Raw genomic sequence first — 18082 nt, 5'->3', positions numbered from 1 at the left:
CCAGGGACGATGGAAGTGGCAGCTCGGCAACCTCTGCAGGGCCAAAGGCTCCCCACACCTGACCAAGCTGTATATTGCCTGCATTGACCAGGAGCCACTCTCCAGGATTTCGGACAGGGCTCCCGCCCAGCTTTGGGACCTTCAGCGTGCAAAGCAGGTGCTCTCCCTCGGACGATCCAGACGAACGCGGGAGCTGCTTTGTACGGATTCAGTGCCATTGGCCCATCTACCTCAGTGTTGTCTACACTGACTGGCAACAGCTGTCCAGGGCTTCCGATGGGGGATATCCCGAGATCTGTCTGGATATGCCGAGGAGGATGGCATCCTTATCATTTGTTAATAGCTGTATACAAAAGGGGGGGATGTTGCGCTGTGTGTAGTTGTGTTGCTTAATTTTGTTTAAAAGCAGCACCACAGCAAGCAGAGAGTAACAGCAGATTGTTGAAATGCGAGTGTGCCAGCGTGTGCGTGCGTTTGCCTAAGAAAGCAGGCTTTTACCCTGCATCAGCATCACTGAGACTGGAGACTTAGTAAAATAAGAAAAGCTACTTTATTTAGAGAAATACATAGTAGATAGAAAGGCAAACCTAGTTGTAACTAACTAGCTAAGTTGGAGGCATAACGCCCAGGTGTAGGAGTCAGCCCCATGCTTGGAGAGAGCAGAGACAAAGGGATGTCTCCTCTCTCCTGGACAGCCAGAGGACAAAGGAGTGGAAAGGGCAGAAGGAGGAGGGGCAGGTAAGCTTCCCTAAAGACGTCACAGTCTAGCGACAGAAGGAAGTCAGTCAGAGCATCACAGGTAAAAGCTAAACAAAGCCTATCCATCTGGAGGACCCTAGCCCTATCTTCCCTCTGGAGCTTAAACAAAAGAGCAAAACAGGAGTTGCTCTTGCCCCACTTCCAACAGGGGAGTCACAAAGGGACTTAGCAGGATAAAACACCAACAGCTCACAAGAATTAAAATCCAGAAAATGTACAACTATATATACAGTAGAAAATCTGGGAGAAGCTCATCCGATGACATAAGAAGGACCAGTCCTTCTTCTTGAACCGGAGGTCGTCTGCATGCACACCACTTGCTGCACCACTGAGGTACAGAACCAGCGGGTGGGCTTGTACTGAGTCCGGCCCATTGCTCCTTCAACTCAGTACTGCCCACTCTGACTGGCAGCGGCTCCCCAGGTTTCCAGACTGGAATCTTTCCCTGCTCTGCCTGGAGATGCCGGGGACTAAGCTGGAGACCTTCTGCGTGCAGCGTATGTGCTCTGCTACTGAACTATGGCCCTTTCCCAACTATATCAAGCCCTTTAATCCAGGGCTGGGGAACCCTTCCAGATGTGCCTTCCAGATGTTGCTGGACTCCACCACCCATCAGCCCTAGCCAGCCTGGCCAATAGTCAAGGCTGATGGGGATTGTAGTCAAGCACTCTCTGTGTGTGTGTGTGTGGTTTTGCTCCCCTACTCCAAGAGTTAGCCAGCACTCCATGCCCAGTGAGCATGCCCCGACCTCATTAGGCTGTTTTGAGATTTCCCTCTCTTAGGGCTATTTCTTCATAACCCTGCAAACCTCGATACCTCTCTCTTGTGCATGGAGCCATTTTTTTTGCATAGGGATCCATGCTTGGAGAATGAGTTGGCCATAAGCTTTTGCCGCCTTTGCCACGGCTGTGCATCCTCACCTCCTAACAAAAATGCTCCCGTCCAGGATTCCATCCAGCCATTTCCTCTAAGCAAGGCAATCTGCCTGGGACGGGGGAGACATTTGATTCAGTTCGCGTTTAAAGGCGAGCCTACCTAATGTGCACTTCCTTGGGGGGGGGTGGAATGCGAAAACTGAAAAGTAGACGTCCTTTGACATTTGCCCCTCTCCAGAGTTTTGCAGAAGTAATGTGTACCCCAAAAATGCATTTGTTAAGGTAAAGTGCACCTACAAACGCATATATCTGTGAAAATAACACGCAAAATTGCATTAACACTCATGGTGGCATTGCATGGTGGCGCAGAAACTAGCTTACTGGTCAAAAGTAAATAGGAGTTGCAGACCCACCGAAATTGATGAACCTAAATTAGGCCCCATCTGTTTCAAGTAGTTTCATACCACAGTCCTGGCTTCCCCCAAAGAATCCTGGGAACTATAGTTAGTAAAGGGTGCTGAGAGTTGTTCGGAGACCCCCTATTCCCTTTACCCAGCTGCAGTTCTCAGGGTGGTTTAACACTCAATCCCTCTTTCCTTCCCAAGGAAAATTGTAGTTTTGTGAGTAGGGTTAGGGATCTCCTCTCAGCACCCTTAACAAACTACAGTTCCCAGGATTCTTTGGGGAAAACTATGACTGTTTAAAGTGGTATGATACTGCTTTAAATGTATAGTGCGGATGGGGCCTTAGGCATGCCCATTAATTTCATCAGGTCTGCCGTGAGGAGGACTATCATTGGATGCGTGCAGCCCTAGATTTCTCTCTTTGTGTGTGCCTGCTTGTTCCTAAATCAACCTCGCAATAATGCGTTTGACAGTGTGCCTTCCACGTGCAGCCACACGTCTCCCTGCTTGGTTTTGAATTATTTTTAGCACTAATAACAGCTACATTCAGAAATTTCTGTTAGAGCTGCTAAAGGGTTTCACAGCTTTGCAAGATGGATAATATTTATAGCACATGGATTTTGCATGTAGAGGTACAATTTTGGAGGGATTTTGTTTTTGTTTTTTAAGAAAAAGAAGGGGCTTTTGGAAACTATTCCCTTGGTCGTAAGAACAGAAGAAGGTCAGAACAGCCTGCTGGATCAGGCCAGTAGCCCATCTAGTCCAGCATCCTGTTCTCACAGTGGCCAACCACATGTCTTTGGGAAGCCTGCAAGCAGGACCTAAGCACAACGAACACATTCCCCTCCTGTAGTTTCCAGCAACTGGCATTTGGTCCCTAGAGCACATCTGATCCTGGGATGATCCATATGAAATGTTTAGAGCCAGGGTGGAGAAGCTTTGTCAGCCCAACGGCTGCATTCATTCTAGGCCACCTTCTGAGGGCCACGTGCCAGTGGCAGGCAGTTCCAGATGCAAAAGTGAGCAGAGCAATGGATGTGAATTCTACCTTTTGTGCTTTTGTACTTGCCCCTGGACAAAGTAAGCATGCTTACAGTGCAATCCTATGCATGCCTACTCGGAAGGTAAATGGGAACAGAACTTAAGCCTTTGGTTACCTCCATGCCATATATATAAAGTACTCTTGTACCCAGTGGTGTAGTGGCAAATTCAGAAGTGCAAAGTCCCTTTATGATAGTCACAGCAACATTCCTTCCTCTTTTTTTTGCTGCTGATCGAGAATGAGATCCTTGTTAATGCCTTCTCCCACAACAACAGACATCACTAGGAGCCAATAAGCATGAAAGAAGTAGTAGCTACTGAAAAGAGTCTTCTCAGTGGCTGATCTCACCTCCTTTCACTCTGATTGGCTCCAGTCAGCAGGAAAGGACAATGAAGCATGTTAGAAGACTCTTCTCAGTGGCTAACACCCTCCCTTTCATGCTGATTGGCTTGCAGGGTACTGGAGGCATAGGAGCCCTGCTGGGACTCTGCTCCCCCCAAAAGTAAGGGGTCTAAGACCCCCTGAGACCCTGGACGACTACGCCACTGCTTGTACCACTTTAACCATCATGGTTTCCCCCAAAGAATCCTGGGAATTGTGGTTTGTTCTGAACTCACAAGCCAGAACTACATCTCCCTTCATTCTCAGCAAGCACGGCCAATATCCACGGATGATGGGAGTTGCAGTTCAGCAACGTCTGGAGGGCCAAAGGTTCCCCACACCTGGCACAGACTGACAATTCCCAGCACCCTTAGGCCTTCACAAACTACAGTTCCCAGGATCCTCCAGGTCTGTTAATGCGGCATGTGAGGGCTTTAAATGCACGGCGTGGATGTGACCTTGTGCTAGATGGTGTTACGTTCCCAGAATCTTCAAGCCGAAGAAGGAGATACCACCAGCAAGCTCTAACTCACTGGGGAGCTGTCCATAGTACCGGCCTCATTTTCAGCAGGGACCCATTCCCTTTTGCTTTACATCAGTGTGGGGAACCTTTGGCCCTCCAGATGATGTTGAACTACCATTCCCATCAGCCCTAGTGAACACGGCAAGCATGCAGAGCCTTTTTGCACTTGGTTCCAGCTGTCGGCCCCTGGGGATGAAGGAAGGACGTAAAGCAGATCCCGCAAACCTAAAGTCTACCTACCACCGTTCTGTTAGATCTGCTCGTATCTACACAACATTTGCAGCTGAAACGCATTCAGCAGCACTGGCAGTTTGGATCCATGCACACACTTCCTTGGACGGCAGATTTGGGGTGGCATTTTGCAGGCAGCGGAATGGAAAGGGGGCCGCTGTGACCCATAAATAGGGAACGGGAAAGAAATCAGATTCCGTTCATATTTAAAGGGGAACCTACTTAGGGGGCATTTATGCCAGGCCAAGGGGGTACAGGATATTGCATATCCCTGGCAAAGGAGGGAGGGTGTTGGCTCAGCTGTGGGGAAGAAGCTATTCACAAATAGGCCACATTCAAGGTCCTAGTATTAATTTACAAGGCCCTTAACATCTTGGGTCTGGGATAACCTAAGGAACACCCAATCCCTTATATTCCTGCCTGATCCCCAGTCATGAAGCACCATATTCAGAAGCGCTGGGTCCTTTCATGATAGTCACACCACCACCCCTCACAGCCATGGCCCCAGGATTCATCATCTCTTCTGCACTTACAAAATTATAGAACCAGAACAAAACTGCTGTTTGTGTAGGTTTCCTCTCACTCAGTCTCTCTCTCTCTCTCTCTCTCTGGGGTGCTAAACATTGCCAGAAACATTTTGATTTTAAGAATTCTGAAATGAAGCCAAGTGTGGGACTAGGAATTGGGAGACCAAGGGACTTTGCCGCAAAGCTCACCTCACTTATCCTAGAGCCAATCAGCATGAAAGGGTATGTGTGTGATAGCTACTGAGAAGAGTATAACTGGATCACCTCCTTTCATTCTTGTTAACTTCAGTCAGCACAAGAAGACAAGGAAGCATGTTGTAAGCTGAGTGAGAAGACTCTTCTCAGGGGCTAAGTCACTCCCTTTTCATGCTGATTGGCTCGTACATAGGAACCCTGCTCCCCCAAAGGTGAGGGGTCTACACTCCCCCCACAACCCCAGACAACTACACCACTGCTGATCCCAAAGATCTTCAGGGGAAGTTTCTCTTAGTGGTGCCCCAAAGCTCAGAGGCCCAATTGCACCAGGAGCTGCACATTCAGTATTGTGGGCCCAATTCTGTGGAACTCCCTCCTGGGTGAAATCAAACAAGCCCCCCTCCCTGCTGAAAGTCAGACACTTGACAAAGACCTTTCTATTTCAGCAAGCATTTTAAGGAAGTGTTCCGCTTGTATGATTAATTTTAATTGATCTTATTATCCATTGTATGCTTTTTCATTGTACACCGTTTAGAAACATTGGTAATTAAGTGGTATATAAATAGCTTAAGTAACACAGTCACATCTGATCCCCCCAAAGAATCCTCTTTGAGAGAAATGTCTTTGCAAAGGATGTCCCCCCTCATTGCAATATTTGAGGCTGAAGTGCCCTCTTGTGAGTACTCTGCCTTATTGCAGGAAAATGCCAGAACCAGCTATGATCCATCCAAACATCACAGGTTTTGTTGTTATGTCCTTCAAATCAGTTACGACTTATGGCGACCCTGTGAATCAGAGACCTCCAAGAGCATCTGTTGTGAACCACCCTGTTCAGATCTTGTAAGTTCAGGTCTGTGGCTTCCTTTATGGAATCAATCCATCTCTTGTTTGATCGTCCTCTTTTTCTACTCCCTTCTGTTTTTCCCAGCATTATTGTCTTTTCTAGTGAATCAATTTATTGCAAACATACTTTCTTTAATCTACAGAGCCTTTAACTTGAAAATAATAATAAAACCCTTATATCAAAAAGTATTACTTCATATTCATGCACACATCTCAAATAACCACTGTTTAAAAAAGCAGAACATCAAGATAGGAAGGGACCATAACGCTGTAGGTAGAACACATTGTTAGCATGCAGTTAGCAGGCAAGATTTACAAAAAGGCATATATTAGGGGAATGTTTGCACAAAAATGAATATATTCATGAAAATAATGTATAAGAATGCATGACATGAAGAGAAATCTGCTTGAAAAAATGGGTACATGAGTCAAAACTACACATAAAATGTGTTTATCAGGAAAATTCCACACTACAAGGATTTTCATGAGGTTTCTTTAAAAGCAAACAAACACAGGCTACTGCAGAAAGCTGGAGAACTAAATCTGAGTTTGGAAAAATGAGAAACTGAGAGAAGCGAAGTGGACAGAGCCTCCCATCCCTGGTTCCAGCCGGTTGAGGAGCACGGGCCAGAAGTGAGACAGTGCGGGCAGAGCCAGGGAGGGAGCGTTGGCATGCGCTCCGATCCCAGGGGGGAATGTGCTCTCCTCTGCCACCCTCACAAGGCACATCACATCAGCAGCTGTTTCCTCAGATCCTGCTTAGCTTATTAGCTCTAAAACACATTAGCAAGCCGAGGGCGGGAGGAAGCCAATGATAGCAAGGATCACTTCAGAGTCCAGAAATAGGCAGAGAGTGTGAACGCCTCCCTTCCTGCATAAGTCAGGAGAGGGGAAAAAGCCACCTTTATCAGATCCCAGACAGTAGCGTAATGGCAAATTCAGACGTGCAGGGTCTCTTCATGTTAGTCACAGCCATGCCCCCTCCACCCCCTTTTATTTTGCCGAGGGGTTGAGAATGAGATCCTTGTGAATGCCTTTTCCCACAACAACAGACACTCCTAGGAGCCAATAAGCAGGAAAGAGGAGAGTGCTAGCTACTGAGAAGAGTCTTCTCAGTGGCTGATTCACCTCCTATCACTCTGGTTGGCTCCAATCAGCAGTAAAAAAAACAAGGAAACATGTTAGAAGACTCTTCTCAGTGGCTAACACACTTGGCTCATAGCATGCTAGAGATATAGGGACCCTGCATCCTAGAGATAGAGGTCTGAGACCCCCCGAGCTCCCAGATGACTGCACCTCTGATCCCAGATGAGACCTCAGCAGGTCTGCTGCTCTCACTGAGTGGCTTGTCTCAGGCTGCGTACACATCATACATTTCGAGCACATTTTAAGCACATTGTTTCTGCTAAAGAATCCTCGGAACTGTAGTTTCCGCCGGAGCTACAATTCCCAGCACCCTTCACAAACTACAGATCCCAGGACTCTTTGGGGGAAATAATGTTCTTTTAATGTATGGTGGGTGTGCAGCTTCAGTTTGCCTCTGGCTCTGTGGTGGCTGAAATTACACACACACACACACAGAAGGCCAGCGCCAGAGGACAGTCAGGTTGGGCACTGGCCGTGGGCCCTCTTTAGGGTGAGAGGATAGCACTCCTGTTCCATATCTGTGGCAGCATTGGCTCCCAACCCTGCTGCAGATCACGAAGAGGGAGCTCACAGGCATACACACCCCAATACAGTCAGTGCGGGCTTCAATAAGCCCACTCACATGCCCCACCTATCTCTCCCATCCCTGTGAATGACATGCACGCCATGCGCACATGCCTGCCATCAACCCAATCAAGTGAGGAGAGGTAATTAATTTGGAGCTTGTTAGGGTGGGGTGTGACAGCTGCTTGTTAATCTGGGCATTTGAGGGGTGGGTTGGAGGGGTGGCAGGAGGAAATCTGAAAAGCAGGCACAACTGCAGGGCAGGATAGAGTTGCGCTTTCCATTCCCCTCGCTCAATTTTCCGCTTGGAAGATGCAATAGGTGGAATTTTTTGTTCTCGCGCAAAGTCTGATGGATTGGCATGTTGGGAGTTAAGAAGGTCAGACGGCTACGCAGCTGGAGTTTTCTTGATGCACTTGTTTTTTCCATGTGTATAGGATTTCTACCGCTACTCCTGATCCCTCCTTATAATAGTGACCTCGAGTGGTGAGTGCCAACAGAAATGGAGTCAAAGCAGGTGCATTGAGGAACAAGAGAGAGGTGTCAAGGGAACCCAGATGTTTGTAGAAGTAACTGGTGAAGGGTCATAGCTCAGGGGGAAAGCACCTGTTTTGCGTGCAGAAGGCCTCAGGTTCAATACACACTTTAGTATGCAATTTGATTTGGTTCATGTTTAAAGCTGAACCGACCAAATGCTTTCCAAACTTCCCAAAAGGGTACAAACGCTGAAATATAGCTGTTGTCCAAAGCTTGCACCTTTCTGAATTTTGCAGTGCAGTTTCCAGACAAGTCATGTGTACAAAAATGCATATACTGCGGTAAAGGGTCCATAAACATGAAAAAAATAGACAAAAGTACATTATTTTTGGTGAAATTGCTGTGCAAGAACATGCATGCTAGGCAAAATGGCACACAAGCAGGTATATTAGGAGATATTTTCATTAAAACGCCGATACATTTTCATGAGGACTTTTTTTTTTTTTGCAAACTGATGTGGAGAACTAAATGAAGAGATGATGGCAGAAGACTACAGAGCTGGGATGCTCTGGGATGGCTATCTATAGCCCCTGCAGTTTAGCTTTCCAGTATAATCAGCGATGGGAAAATCCCTAATGCTTTTCTCCAGGGAGAGGAGAAAGGATCAATCTCCCCACCCCTGCATCTCATCGGCGCTCATGAAAATTCAGCAGCATTTTAGTACATATTTCTCTGAATATCCACATTTTTGCAAAGCAGTTTTCTATATTGTAATGCATTAGTGTATACTATTTTCAGTTATATAATCCTTTTTGTGCATATTGTCCCCCTAATATATTTTTGTAAACATTACTTGGTTGGAGAGCTGCCTTGCAAAATTCAGAAAAGTGAGATTCTGAAGGATTTCTGTTTTGGTCTGCATATTGTTTTGTAAAGTGTGAATTAGATAGGTTTGCCTTTAAATGCAAAAGACATGACATATAAGGAAATAAGAATGGAGAGGGGGGGAAAGCAAATGTGAGTGCCAATTCTAAAAGTTAGTAATTCTTCTTATAATGATCAGCAGTTCTTATAAAATCTTGCCCTTGAACCTTTGGTGTTGGGTTAAATGCTTGGGAATAGCCTTAGTTCAGTGGCACAGAGCATATTTGTTGCATGCAGGAAGTCCCATGTCCAACTGCCAGCAGCTCTAGGTAGGGCTGGGAAACATTCCTAACAGGAACCCAAGAGAGTTGCTGCCAGTCAGTGTGAACCTAGCCTGGGGATAGTCAGTGTGGCACTCTCCAGATGCTAGGGCTGATGGGAGTTGGAGTCCAGCAACATCTGGAGAGTGCCCTATTGCTACTCCTGATCTAGCCTATTCCCTGAGATGCTAGCTTTCTAGGTGCAGGGAGATTGTCTTTCTCTTCTGTGGTGGTGTGGAAGAACATTCAGTCGCCTGAACCTCCACTTGTGGTCTGAAGCGATGCTTACTGACAACCTTGGGCTACCCCAGGATTCTGGTTGACAATCCTGGAGAGAACTAGGAATAATAACCATTATATAACAGCATGTTATCAGGAGATTTCTTGAATATCCTTGATGAGCACACACACCCATCCCTGTTAAAGGGAAGTAAAGGGGAACCAGCATCATTGTGGCTTGAGACATTTTCTCTCTGTTTTGATCGATAGCTGGTTTATGCCAAGAACAAGAGAGAGGAACAATTAATAATTAATTTATACGGCACTTCCCATTTAAAAAGTACTTTTCAATCTTTATCTCATTTGCCTTCTCAGACAGTAGCGTAGTGGCAAATTTAGAAGTTCATCACAGCCATGCCCCCTCTTGACATTTTTAGCTGCGGAGTTGAGAGTGAAATCCTTGTTAATGCTTTCTCCCACAACCACAGACATCCCTAGGAGTCAATAAGCATGAAAGAGTAGACTGTTAGCTACTGAGAAGAGTCTTCTCAGTGTTTGACTCTCCTCCTCTCACTCTGGTTGGCTCCAATCAGCAGGAAAGGATGAGGAAACATGTTAGAAGACTCTTCTCAGTGGCTAATGCACTCCCCTTTCATGCTGATTGGCTCATAGGATGCTGGAGACATAGGGACCCTGCTGGGACCCTGCTCCCAAAAAAGTGAAGGGTCTGAGACCCCCCGAGACCCTGCATGACTACACTCCTGTTCTCAGATAATATGATGAGACAGGTGGCTGTTATTTCGAGGCAAGGGACCGAGGCTAGATAGATACAGATGATATAAATAGTGGAGCTAGTCCATTAGGGCTAGTATGGCATTGCCCCACCAGCCTCAGTCTGCTTGCCCTCAGCCAAATGTTCATATTTAGCGAAAGTGTGCATACTAATGAGTACATCAGTGAAAATACTATACAAAAAAATGCATGATGTTAGGAGAAATTGCTTGCGAAAATGTGTATGTTAGTCAAAGCCCGCATACAAAGATGTGCTTGCTTACTAGAAACCTGCACTAAAATGCGAAAGAATTTTCGCGGGGATATTTGTTTTTTTAAAAAAAGAAATCGCTGATTGCTGCAGAAATGCGGAGAACTGAATTTCAGATTGGAAAAATGGGAAACGGACAGAACCGACATTGCCGCATCCTTCCATCCTTGCGCTACTCCCTTGCTCACAGGGAAGGAAACACACTAATTGCTGGAATGGATCAGGGGAGCTTTGCTTAGTTCCTGGCTGTGAACTGCTGCTCCAGGATTAGGAATTAGTTCTTTACATACCGGTATCCTTACGGTGAGAAAAGAGGTCTTTAGCCTATCATGAAGGGTCTCTCATGTCAGAGGTCATTGCCTTGTTCTTTACATTCAAGAGCCCTGCCCAGTCACTCTTGCATTGTAACATAGCATTAGAACATAAGAAGAGCCTGCTGGGTCAGGCCAGTGGCCCATCTAGTCCAGCATCCTGTTCGCGCAGTGGCCAACCAGATGCCCCAATGGGAAGCCCGCAAGCCGGTCCTGAGCACGAGAGCACTCTCCTCTCTTGCGGTGTCTAGCCACTGGGGTTCAGAAGCATGCCACCTCCGACTGTGGAAGCAGACCATAGCCATCGTGACTAGTAGCCGTTTATAGCCAGAATAATTTTGTACGGAAGCCATGCCGATGCTTCTGGAGAACAGTACATTGCTAGCAGGATCACCCTGCTATCCCACACTACCTACGTTGCCGGCAGGACTCCAGCAAGGTTGTCAACTAACCAGAAACTGGTCTGCCCCTGTGCCTTTAATGGCAGCTTCATGGACAGAAGTCAGAAGAGGGAGCTTTTGGATGGCATGGAGATGAGCACTATGAACCGCTCAAGTCTGCAAGCTGCTATTATTAAAGGCATGAAGCTGCGTGTTTCTTTTTTTAAAAAAGTCTGGCTGGCAGTTTGTGATTTTACCTTTAATTGTTGCTGCTGAGTTGGGAGAGACAAGGGGCCTTCTTCATCCTGGTTTCCTCCCCCATGTGTGTCGTATGCCTCTCCCTTGTAGTGCCTGGATTACTGAGGGAGGGGCCTTTAATGAAATCCATGACCCCACCAAATCTCCCCCCCCTTTTTTTTTTTACCAAATCACGCCTCTCCCTTATAGCCTTCCAAAAACAGTTGTTAAGAATCTGACCCAAAAGGTAATTCCCAGCTAACTCGAGCACTTTCCATAGTTGTTACTGACTTTCAGGAGAGTTTAAAAAAAAAAATCCTCATGAAAATTCATCTCCATTTTAGTGCAAATTTATCCAAATATACCCATTTTTATATGCAATTTTCCCTGTTGTACTCATTTTTGAAAAACAATTTCCCTAATACAATGTATTTTTGTATGTTATTTTCACCATCATATGCCTTTTTATACATACTTTATCCTGACATATGCAATTTTTGTAAACGTTACATGGCTGGAGAATTTTAAAACATTCCTGTTTACCCAGGCATTTGATGGCTGAAAGATACACTTCCTGGCAGCCCTGAAATCACTGGATGAGAGAATGTGTTTAGAATGCTTTCTTTCTTTCTTTCTTTCTTTCTTAATGATGGGCTTGCCACCCCAGGGTCCTATAGGAAGAAGGGCAGCATATAAATTTATTATTACTATTACTATTACTACTACTACTACTAATAATAATAATAATTGGTAAAAGGGGAATCTTGGACTCCTTAATTGAGGATTGCCAAAGAACTGCTGGAAAGGGTGTGCAGGTAAAGGAGGCAGCTGGAAAGAGATGGAGTTCCTCGTATGTTTCCTGTCTCTTTTTTTGGTCAGGACTTCTGACAGTTGTTCGACAGGCAGAAATCCAAGCGGTGCAGCTTAAACAAAGGAGACATGATAACCCTGCTGAGTTTCTACCTGCCACACAGCTGTCAAAGGAGGCGAGGAAATCTGTCATGTCACCTGCCTCCTGTCCTCAGTCAGTGGCTCCCTTCTGCTCATACAATAAAGTGCTATATTTGTTTGTATCTGTGGCTCCCAAGCCTGAAAAATACCAGCAGGATTTCTTTTCTGTTTATTTTTTTTTTGCAGAAGACCATAGGAAGAAAGAGATGCTCAAAGTCCACAGTGCAAGATTCTGGGAAATGAACTACGCATGGCTAGAGATGGTGGGGGGACTTCAGTCCAGTTTGCATTGAAAGGTGAACCTATCTAATCCATACTTTCTGAAACAATATGTGAACTGAATTTCGCAATGGCGTTCTCCAACCATGTAAAGTTTACAAAAATTGCATATGTCAGGAGAAAGTGTGTATAAAAAGGCATATGATGGTGAAAATAACATACAAAAAGACATTGTATTAGGGAAAATTGCTTTGTAAAAATGGGTACAACAGGGAAAATTGCATACAAAAATTGGTATATTTGGATAAACTTGCACTAAAATGGAGATGAATTTTCATGAGGATTTTTTTCTTAAATCACAGTGTGATGTGGAAAGGTGGAGAACTGAATTTAAGACTTGTAAAACCAACAACCAAAACGGACAGATTCACCCATCTTATCTCCTGCCCTCCCCTATGCCTCTGCAGGAATTGATGAAAAGGGCCATAGGTCAGCGGTATAGTACCTCCTTTGCATGCAGAAGGTTCCTGGTCAATCCTTGGCATCTTCGGACAGAGATTCCCTGCCTGAAACCCTGAAGAGCTGTTGCCAGTCAGTGCTGACAATACTAACCTAGGTGGACCAAGGTTCTGATTCAGTATAAGGCAGCTTCCTATGTTTCAGATTTAGCCCCGCTGCTGAAGCAAGGGGGTTGTTTCTTTTTCAATTGACACCTATCTGAAATGAATTTCGAGGCTGGTGCGCACAACTATTTTGAGACCAAGAGGCGTGGGCAGAGCAGATATTGTTTGGCTGTTTTTCTTTGGGGGGGTTCCCTCTTCTCTTTTCTTTTCTTTTCTTTACTGGTCTTGCTCCTGGGTTTTAACAGCAGACTGGCACCCAGAAATATAGCATGTGCAGCTCACCACCACCAGTATTATATCTCAGTGTCAGGAAAAGCTTTTCTTGCTCAGTTTTTGTTATAAACAGAGGAGAAGAGCCAGAAATTTTATTATTGTTGTTGTTAAAATTTATATCTTGCCCTTCCTCCTAGTAGGAGCCCAAGGCGGCAGACAAAAACACTAAAAACACCATAAAACATCATAAAAGGAGACATTAGTATTAAAACAAAACATCTTTAAAAACATATAAAAACTAAACATCTTTTTAAAAACAAGCTTTAAGAACAATTTAAAATAAGAAGATTTAAAAATATATTAAAAAGCAGTTCCAACACAGATTGGGATAAGGTCTCTACTTAAAAGGCTTGTTGAAACAGGAAGGTCTTCAGTAGGTGCCAAAAAGATAACAGAGATGGAGCCTGTCTGATATTTAAGGGGAGGGAATTCCAAAGGGTCGGTGCCACAACACTAAAGGTCCACTTCCTGGGTCGTACAGAACAGACCTCCTGAAAAGATGGTATCTGCAGGAGGCCCTCACCTGCAGAGTGCAGTGATCGGCTGGGTATATAAGAGGTAATACGATCTTGCTAAGTAAGAAAGAAGGAACTCCTACTCTTGTGTGGCTATAAATCGTGCACTCTTTAACCATGTCAGCATCAAAGGTCTGCTGAGCCGTGGTGGCCAATCAGGACCTGGTTGAGTCGTGACAGTTTCCTGTGAAGAACATCAGAAGGTGCCTTATCCTTCGTTAGACCCGTGGGTCCACCTAGCTCAGGTCCACTGGTCCTGCCTTCACTCAGCGGTGGCTGGCGCCCCTTGGGACTGGTGGGGCAGAAGGCAGGGAGCCCAACTGTAGGCGGAGACAGAGCCAATGGGAGGCGGAGCCAACTCATCCTAGTTTAGTCCCCATCCTCCTCCCCCTCCCTGCTGGGATCTACAAGGGCGACTCTGACACTGAAGAGGAGGAAAAAGGGGCAGCCCATGCCACCCCCTGGACTGGTTGTAAGCTAAGAAGGCAGGCAGGTGGGCGTCAGCTGAGAGCAGACCCAGATTGGGGGGGGAGCACCCCTTTCACCCTAACAGACCAGCCTCCACTGTCTACACTGACTGGCAGCGGCTCTCCAGGGTGCAGAGGATCTTCTGCATGGAAAGCAGATGCTTTTCCCCTGAGCTACGCCTCCCCCCCCCAATACTGTGCTTAGGAATATAGGAGGCTGCTTTATATTGATTGATTGATTGATTGGTTACATTTATACCCCACCTTTATTTCATCATAGAAACCCAAGGGGACATTCATGTGGTTTCCAGGTGGTCTTCCGCCCAAGCAGTGACCAGACCTGCTTGGCGTCAGCAGGATCGTGACCTCGTGTGCCTTCAGACCACAGCCTGGGACTATATGCCAGCTCAGATCATTGCTCCATCTAGGTCAGTGTTGTCTACACTGGCTGGCAGCAGCTCTCCAGAATGTCGGACAGGATTCTTTCCCAGCCAATCCCCGGCATCTCCTGGCCATTGAACCTGGGACCTTCTGCGTGCAAGGCGGATGCTATGTCCCTTATGGCAGCCACTAAATATAGAAATAGACCATGATGGATTTTTTGTGTGTGCTTTGCCGCTCAGCAGTAGTGTAGTGGCAAATTCAGAAGTGTAGGGTCCCTTCATGATAGTCACAGCTACCACCCAGCTTTTTTTGATGTGGGGTTGAGAATGAGATCCTTGTTAATGCCTTCTCCCACAACAACAGACATCCCTAGGAACCAATAAGCATCAAAGGGGAGTGTGTTAGCTACTGAGAAGACTCTTCTCAGTGGCTGATCTCACCTCCTTTCACTCTGATTGGCTCCACTCAGCAAGAAAGGACAAAGAAGCACATTGGAAGACTCCTCTCAGTGGCAAACATACTCCCCTTTCATGCTGATTGGCTCGTAGGATGCTGGAGAAGTAGGGACCCTGCTGGGACAGTTCCCAAAAAAGGAAGGGGTGTAAGGCCCCCCGAGACCCTGGATGACCACACCTCTGCAGCTCAGTTGAGCTCCAGAGCCACACTGTCACCTGCAGCATGTAGCATGTAGCATACCTGCTTTGTGCAGGCTTTTGCCAAAAGTACTGATCTTGAAAGATGGATAGAACACCAGGCCTGTGCTTGGAGGTATGACTTTGGCCAAGCAGGGTCATTTCCGGAAGATGGCAATTTGGGTGTGTGGGAGGAGAGATTTGCCAGTTTGCCAAGACTAGCAAAAGCCCTGCTGGCCCATCAGGGCTATTGTGCTCACTTTGTGCAGAGGGGAAGGGCTGCAGATCAGGACACACTGCACGCTTTCCACATAGATGGTCCTGAGTTTAATCCCTGGTGTTCCAGGGATTCATAGACGGCTGTGATTGCATTGTCCCTGGCAACCTTTAAGGGGCAATCTGAGCCTGCAACCAGTAAACCTTGGAAGAAACCTGTAAGCCCAGTATGCAAAGCAGAGTGTCCCCCTCTCTAGGAGGGGCCTAGATCAGTGGCAGAGGGCTTGCTTTGTGTGCAGATTGCACCAGGTTCAATCGCTGGCATTGCCAATTAAAAGGGCCAGGCAGCCGGTGGTGGACAAGATCCTAGAGGGCTGCTGCCAGTGAAAAGCAGACATTCCTGGGCTAAGTAGACACTCAGGCTACATCTGCACTATACATTTAAAGCCGTATCAGAGCACCCTGGGAAGAGGGACTGATTCTTAAGTCACTCTGGGAATTGTAGCTCCGTACGGGGGATAGGGGTCTCCTAACAACTATCAGTACCCTGAATGAACCAAGTTCCCAGGATTCTTTGGGGGGAAGCCAGGCCTGTTTAAAGGGGTATCCAAGTGCTTTAAATGTACAGTGCAGACAGGGCCATACTTTGACCTCCTATACAACAGCTTCCTCTGTTTAATCTTCCTACTCTGCTTCCGGTGGGAAGGGTTTAACTCTTACCAAAGCCTAGTCTGTTTCTGATGTCAGGACTTATTCCTGGGACCTGAGAAAGAGTGGCAACAGTGCACCCAAGCATGTGGGAAGGGCCTCTCCTTCACCACTGGGGTTGTGGCAACCATCTTCCTTCAGGAAGGCCACTTCAGGACACATGGTTTCCAGTTAGGGTTGAGCCCCTGGTACCTTTCTGTTTATGAATGCCGGGCGGCCTTGACTACTACAGGACACAGGGCATCCCTTGACCGCTTCCCCTCCCCTGCACATCCCCATATCTACGTGCCACGTCCAGGAGCCCCTTTTCTGACCCACCTGTTCAGTTGCAAGGGCTGCAGCTCCTCCTTCTGAAAGCAGGCAAAGCAGAAGGAATCCATCTCCCCGAGGGGGCAAGGAAGTTGGCGGACTTGGCTGAGCCACTCCTGGCCAGCGCTAGCATCTCTTTTTGTATGGGACGCAGCCACACTCTGCTGTCCCGAACCAGTTGCCGAGAGGAGGCATCTCGCACCTTGGCCTCTTGGACCGCCAGCCTCCGCTTCCAGCATGCAAAGCTCTCACGGCTTCCTCCGAAGAGGCCCTGCCCAGCTGGGAGCTGAACCAGGGACCTCCGGGGCTGACGAAGTGGGCGTGGCTGTTACGTTGCAGCCTGTGTGAGGAGCCAGGTTGGTTTGGGGACCTTAATGGGCTCCTTTACAGGTTGTGGGACCACTGCAGACCTTCAAATTGCTTGCCATTTCCTGCCAGGCCCGGCTCCCCTTGCTGTTCCAACATGGAGAGTTCAGGGCCCCGCTTATCGCATCTTGCCAGGAACGACCATTCTCTGTAGCCTCTATAGAATCAAAGTCTTCCCTCTGCTCTACAGCAGGATAGGCCTCTGTTTCGTTGAATCGTGGTGGCACTCTCCCTCCCTCTCTCTGGGCAGAAGCAAAGAAAGCAAAGAATGTCTCTAGCTTTGGCAGAGGAGCTTTGCAAGACAGCAGCTGCTTCCCCGCCCCAAGGTCAGTCTGTGCCTCTCCTGTCAGCATGTGCTGGGGTCCTCTCCCAGGCAGCAGGTGCAAACTGGGCTTTACTGCACACTACGGCTGGTGGCGGCCCTCCTGGGCTTCATCGGCCAGTGCTGTCGCTCTTCTGGAGACGATGAATGCTGGGCCAAGTCCGATGGCCAAGGCAGGTGTGGCAGCCTGGCATTCAAGACATCCTAGTGCAACGAGGGAAGGTCTCTCTTTCCTCTTCCAGGGGCAGCCCACTGACCTTGTGTGTGGACATCACCAGTTGTAGCAGTCCAGATCTGTGGAACATGAGGATGAGTTGTTGGCAGCAAGTTGCACACATATATGTTTGTTTGTGTGTGTGTGTGTGTGTGTGTGTGTGTGTGTGTGTGTGTGTGTGTGTGTGTGAGAGAGAGAGAGAGAGAGAGAGAGAGAGAGAGAGAGAGAGAGAGGGAGGGAGGGAGGGAGGGAGGGAGGGAGAGAGGGAAGGGTTCCTCCTTGGCAGTTTAGGCTGCGTAGCTAAGGAGTGCTGGAGAGCAGCCGACGCTGGCCAAGCGCATGCAACCTCTCTCGTCCTGGTAGAAAAACTTCTGGACCTGCCAAAGAGACGCAGATCCGCAGGGCTTGTCGCGTTGACAGAGCAGCCAGCTCCCTCTGACAGATAAACCGGTGTGGGTATTAATAGCTCAAGATTCACGCGGAGAGGCTGGAGGGTTAACTCTTCCACTGCCGGCTCTCCATCCTTGTTTGTCCTCATGTTCT

The 18082-nt window shown here is 47.3% G+C and overlaps 1 protein-coding gene across 1 annotated transcript in view; it reads right to left on the bottom strand.

Moving 5' to 3' along the window:
• Window positions 1–16708, bottom strand: part of SBK1 (SH3 domain binding kinase 1) — a 64554-nt gene extending 47846 nt beyond the window's left edge. The window contains exon 1 of the mRNA XM_061599550.1: window positions 16647–16708. Coding sequence (XP_061455534.1) covers window positions 16647–16708 — 62 coding nt within the window. The remainder of the gene's footprint in view (window positions 1–16646) is intronic.
• Between the last annotated feature and the right edge of the window lie 1374 nt (window positions 16709–18082).

The sequence above is a fragment of the Rhineura floridana genome, chromosome 17 (genome assembly GCF_030035675.1).
Source record: "Rhineura floridana isolate rRhiFlo1 chromosome 17, rRhiFlo1.hap2, whole genome shotgun sequence".
Taxonomy (NCBI): Eukaryota; Metazoa; Chordata; class Lepidosauria; order Squamata; family Rhineuridae; genus Rhineura; species Rhineura floridana.
This window is presented reverse-complemented; position numbering and strand designations above follow the sequence as displayed.